The 2,858-nt window shown below is 41.0% G+C and overlaps 1 protein-coding gene across 1 annotated transcript; it reads right to left on the bottom strand.

Annotated features, from left to right (window-relative positions):
- Positions 1 to 671: 671 nt before the first annotated feature.
- Positions 672 to 2,407, bottom strand: pnx (posterior neuron-specific homeobox). Its single transcript, XM_044333034.1, has 2 exons — positions 1,677 to 2,407; positions 672 to 1,242 (listed from the first exon to the last, which is right to left on the bottom strand). The coding sequence occupies exons 1-2, from the start codon at positions 1,795 to 1,797 to the stop codon at positions 779 to 781; spliced, it is 585 nt and encodes a 194-aa protein (XP_044188969.1). The 5' UTR covers positions 1,798 to 2,407; the 3' UTR covers positions 672 to 778.
- Positions 2,408 to 2,858: the final 451 nt, after the last annotated feature.

Here is a 2,858-nt window from a genome sequence, read left to right as displayed (position 1 = left end):
TTTCAGTTGCAGAGAGGTGTGAGACTCCATTGTTTTTAAATCGAATCATATTTGGACTGTTGCCAAAGTGTTCAAGGTCACGAACGATGTCATTGTGGGATTAGTTTTACTGGAAGTGATGGAGAGATGAGACTTAGCGACAATGGAAGAAAACCCTGAGATTTGGTGAAATGAGGAGGAGCCCTCACTAGGAGGAGTTATGAAGAGTATATAAGACGATGTTTTGTGATCTTGCATTAGGTTTTTCATCCATGGATGAAGCCTCGCTTTACTTGTATTGCAGTTGATGCTTTTACATTGAACTCTGCCTGTTTCAGTGTGTTTCTTTGAGTTTGGATCTTCTTGATTTTTTTTTTTTGGAACACATATCTTGTGGGAGACTTGAAGAGTTATTGGCTCATCTGAAGATTTTCCACCACAAGGCCACAAATGGAAAATCACAGTTTAGGAATAAATATTGAAAGATGTGTTTGTGTAGAGATTCATACACATGTTTGTGTTCTGATTTTAAAAAGTGTTAAATATTCAACGTGGCATTGTGTGAAGGTCAAACAGACTCACTCTCAATATATTTTAAGCAGCAAAGAACAAACAAGAAGATTTTCAATAAAAATGTTTATCAAAATAAGTTATAGCATAATTACATTAGAAAATATTTAGCATTTTTATCCATTTTCATTATTTAAACTCAGTCCTGTTTGGCACATTAACAGCTCTCCTGTAAGTGTTAATAATAGGTTTGCTTCAGTACATGTCGGTCCGTAATGTTCTCAGTGCATCATGTGTAATAATGGTGAAAAGGCACCAGAGGCAGAGGTGCAAACAGCTGGAGTGGCGTGCGCTGCTGGCAGTAAAGAGGACTGTAGGTCAGAGACGAGCAGACTGCAGGATGTGATGCGAAGCCGCGCTGCTGCTGGTGCTGCGCCTCCTCCGCCTCCCTCCCCAGCTGCCGCTCCTTCTTCCACTTGGTGCGTCTGTTCTGAAACCAGATCTTGACCTGAGTCTCTGAGAGGCTGAGGGCCGAGGCGATGGCGTGCCGCTCCAGCACCGACAGGTAGTGGCACCTCTGGAAGCTGTGCTCCAGCATCTGCAGCTGCTCCAAGGAGAAGGCGGTGCGGATCCGTCTGCTTTTGCCCTTTGACCCCTGACGCTTCTCCGGACATGAAGCTGTCTCCTCCTGGCTTCCACCTGCTGGAGGAGGATGCTGCTTCTCTCTGAGTTCATCTCTGACAGTAGAAGCTCCTAAAAGAAAAACAAAGTCATGAATGAATCAATTCATAAACTCATACAAGTAAATTAACAGCTGAGAAAAGCTAAATCTATAAAAAATACTCCACACATGTAAAAGTCCTGCACCTAAAGGTGATATAGATGATTATACAGCAGTCAGTGTTACATTATCAGGCTGAATATTACAGCTTTAATGTTGTAGCAGGTCATGCTGCAACTAAATTACTTTATATTTGGACAGTATAATCTATAAAATGCATCATTTTGTATGTAAAAACTAAATAAGTGGAGTAAAAAGTACAAAATTTCCCTCTGAAACGTGATGAAATATCTGTTTAATACTCTACAACAAACACAAATAACTCAAATTTGCATTTGAGAGCAGGATTTGACTAGCAGCTACACAAACAGGTTGTTTTTTAAGCTTGAAACAGTTTGATTCTTACCTGCAGCTGCTGCATCATCTACACTTATTATCTTTCTTGTAAATTTTGTGGGGTCCAGAATATCCTCCACAGAAAACGGTGTTCTGTGGATAAGCGGTAGTTTGGCTGCAACTGGCTGCATGTCAGCTCGCTGTGGGGCCGATCAGGACGCAGGTATCAGTGTCCCTGCCTGCGCTCCTCTGGGGGTTTATATATGCGGCTCCTGCACACGCCGCCACATTTACATTTCATTCAAAAAGTGACCCTAACGAAGCGATGCGTCTTTCAGGAACAATCAGCAGCCTCTGTGCTTCCTGTGCGGACACGCTCCGGTCCCGTGGGACCCCCCAAAAATGTAAATGATGCGCTCTCAGCTGGGGGGCATCGAGCCTGTTATTTATTGCTGGGCATCTGGTTAAAATGTGCCCCCTTTCTTATCCTCCGTGTTTCTTATTGTGCTTTAGCTTGTCATTATTTGCAAATGTGAGATTTTACGCTGGTAGGACACGTGAACGCCGGTTGTGATGCTAATTGATGGACTCATCAAAGGGAAAGTCTGCGCCTTTTTGTCTCCTGTGTGCCGGTTTCCATAGCGCCGTTTGTCATGTTGAGTGAGCTTTGGTTTAATTAGAAGCCCACTTACAACTTTATGAGAGCTGTTGACCATCTGATCACTGCAGCAGCTCAACTCTGCTGGCGGAGACACACTGAAGGAAAAATCAGATAAAAGGTTAATAATTTTACATATAACCTCTTCAGTGAATCACTGCTGAAACAATGACTGGACTAATCAATTCATTGATGGATGGAAAAGTGAAGTTTGTTACTTAATTATTTGAGTAATTTATCTAGCAAAAATATTAAATATTCTCTGGTTCCAGCTTCACACATTTTCATTTTTTCTGTTATTAAGATTAAAAACTGAATATCTTTGGTTTTATGAATGTTTAACTGACAAAACAAACAGTTTAAAGAGTCACCCTGAGCTTTGGTAACGGCATACATTCACAAGAACAGATTAACAACTGACAGAGTAATCCTTAATGAAAATGATGATTTATGCATTTGAGCTCTTATCCAGAGTTCAACACTAAAGTTTTGGTTATATTAGAACCAAACATAAAGAAAAACAACAATTTATTGTCTTTATGTGACTGTGGAGTGTTTATATTCATGCAGGTGGATCCATCTATCCATCCATCC

Source organism: Thunnus albacares, chromosome 18 (genome assembly GCF_914725855.1).
Source record: "Thunnus albacares chromosome 18, fThuAlb1.1, whole genome shotgun sequence".
In the NCBI taxonomy this organism is placed as follows: Eukaryota; Metazoa; Chordata; class Actinopteri; order Scombriformes; family Scombridae; genus Thunnus; species Thunnus albacares.
The sequence above is the reverse complement of the archived record's forward strand: the minus strand, read 5'-3'. Positions and strand labels throughout refer to the sequence as shown.

Bases quoted from the DNA above. Each gene is read 5' to 3' on its own strand.
- pnx (XM_044333034.1), bottom strand. From the start codon at position 1,797: ATGCAGCCAGTTGCAGCCAAACTACCGCTTATCCACAGAACACCGTTT. The intron at 1,243-1,676 runs GTAAGAATCAAA...TTTTTCTTTTAG, and splicing joins AGATGATGCAGCAGCTGCAG to GAGCTTCTACTGTCAGAGAT.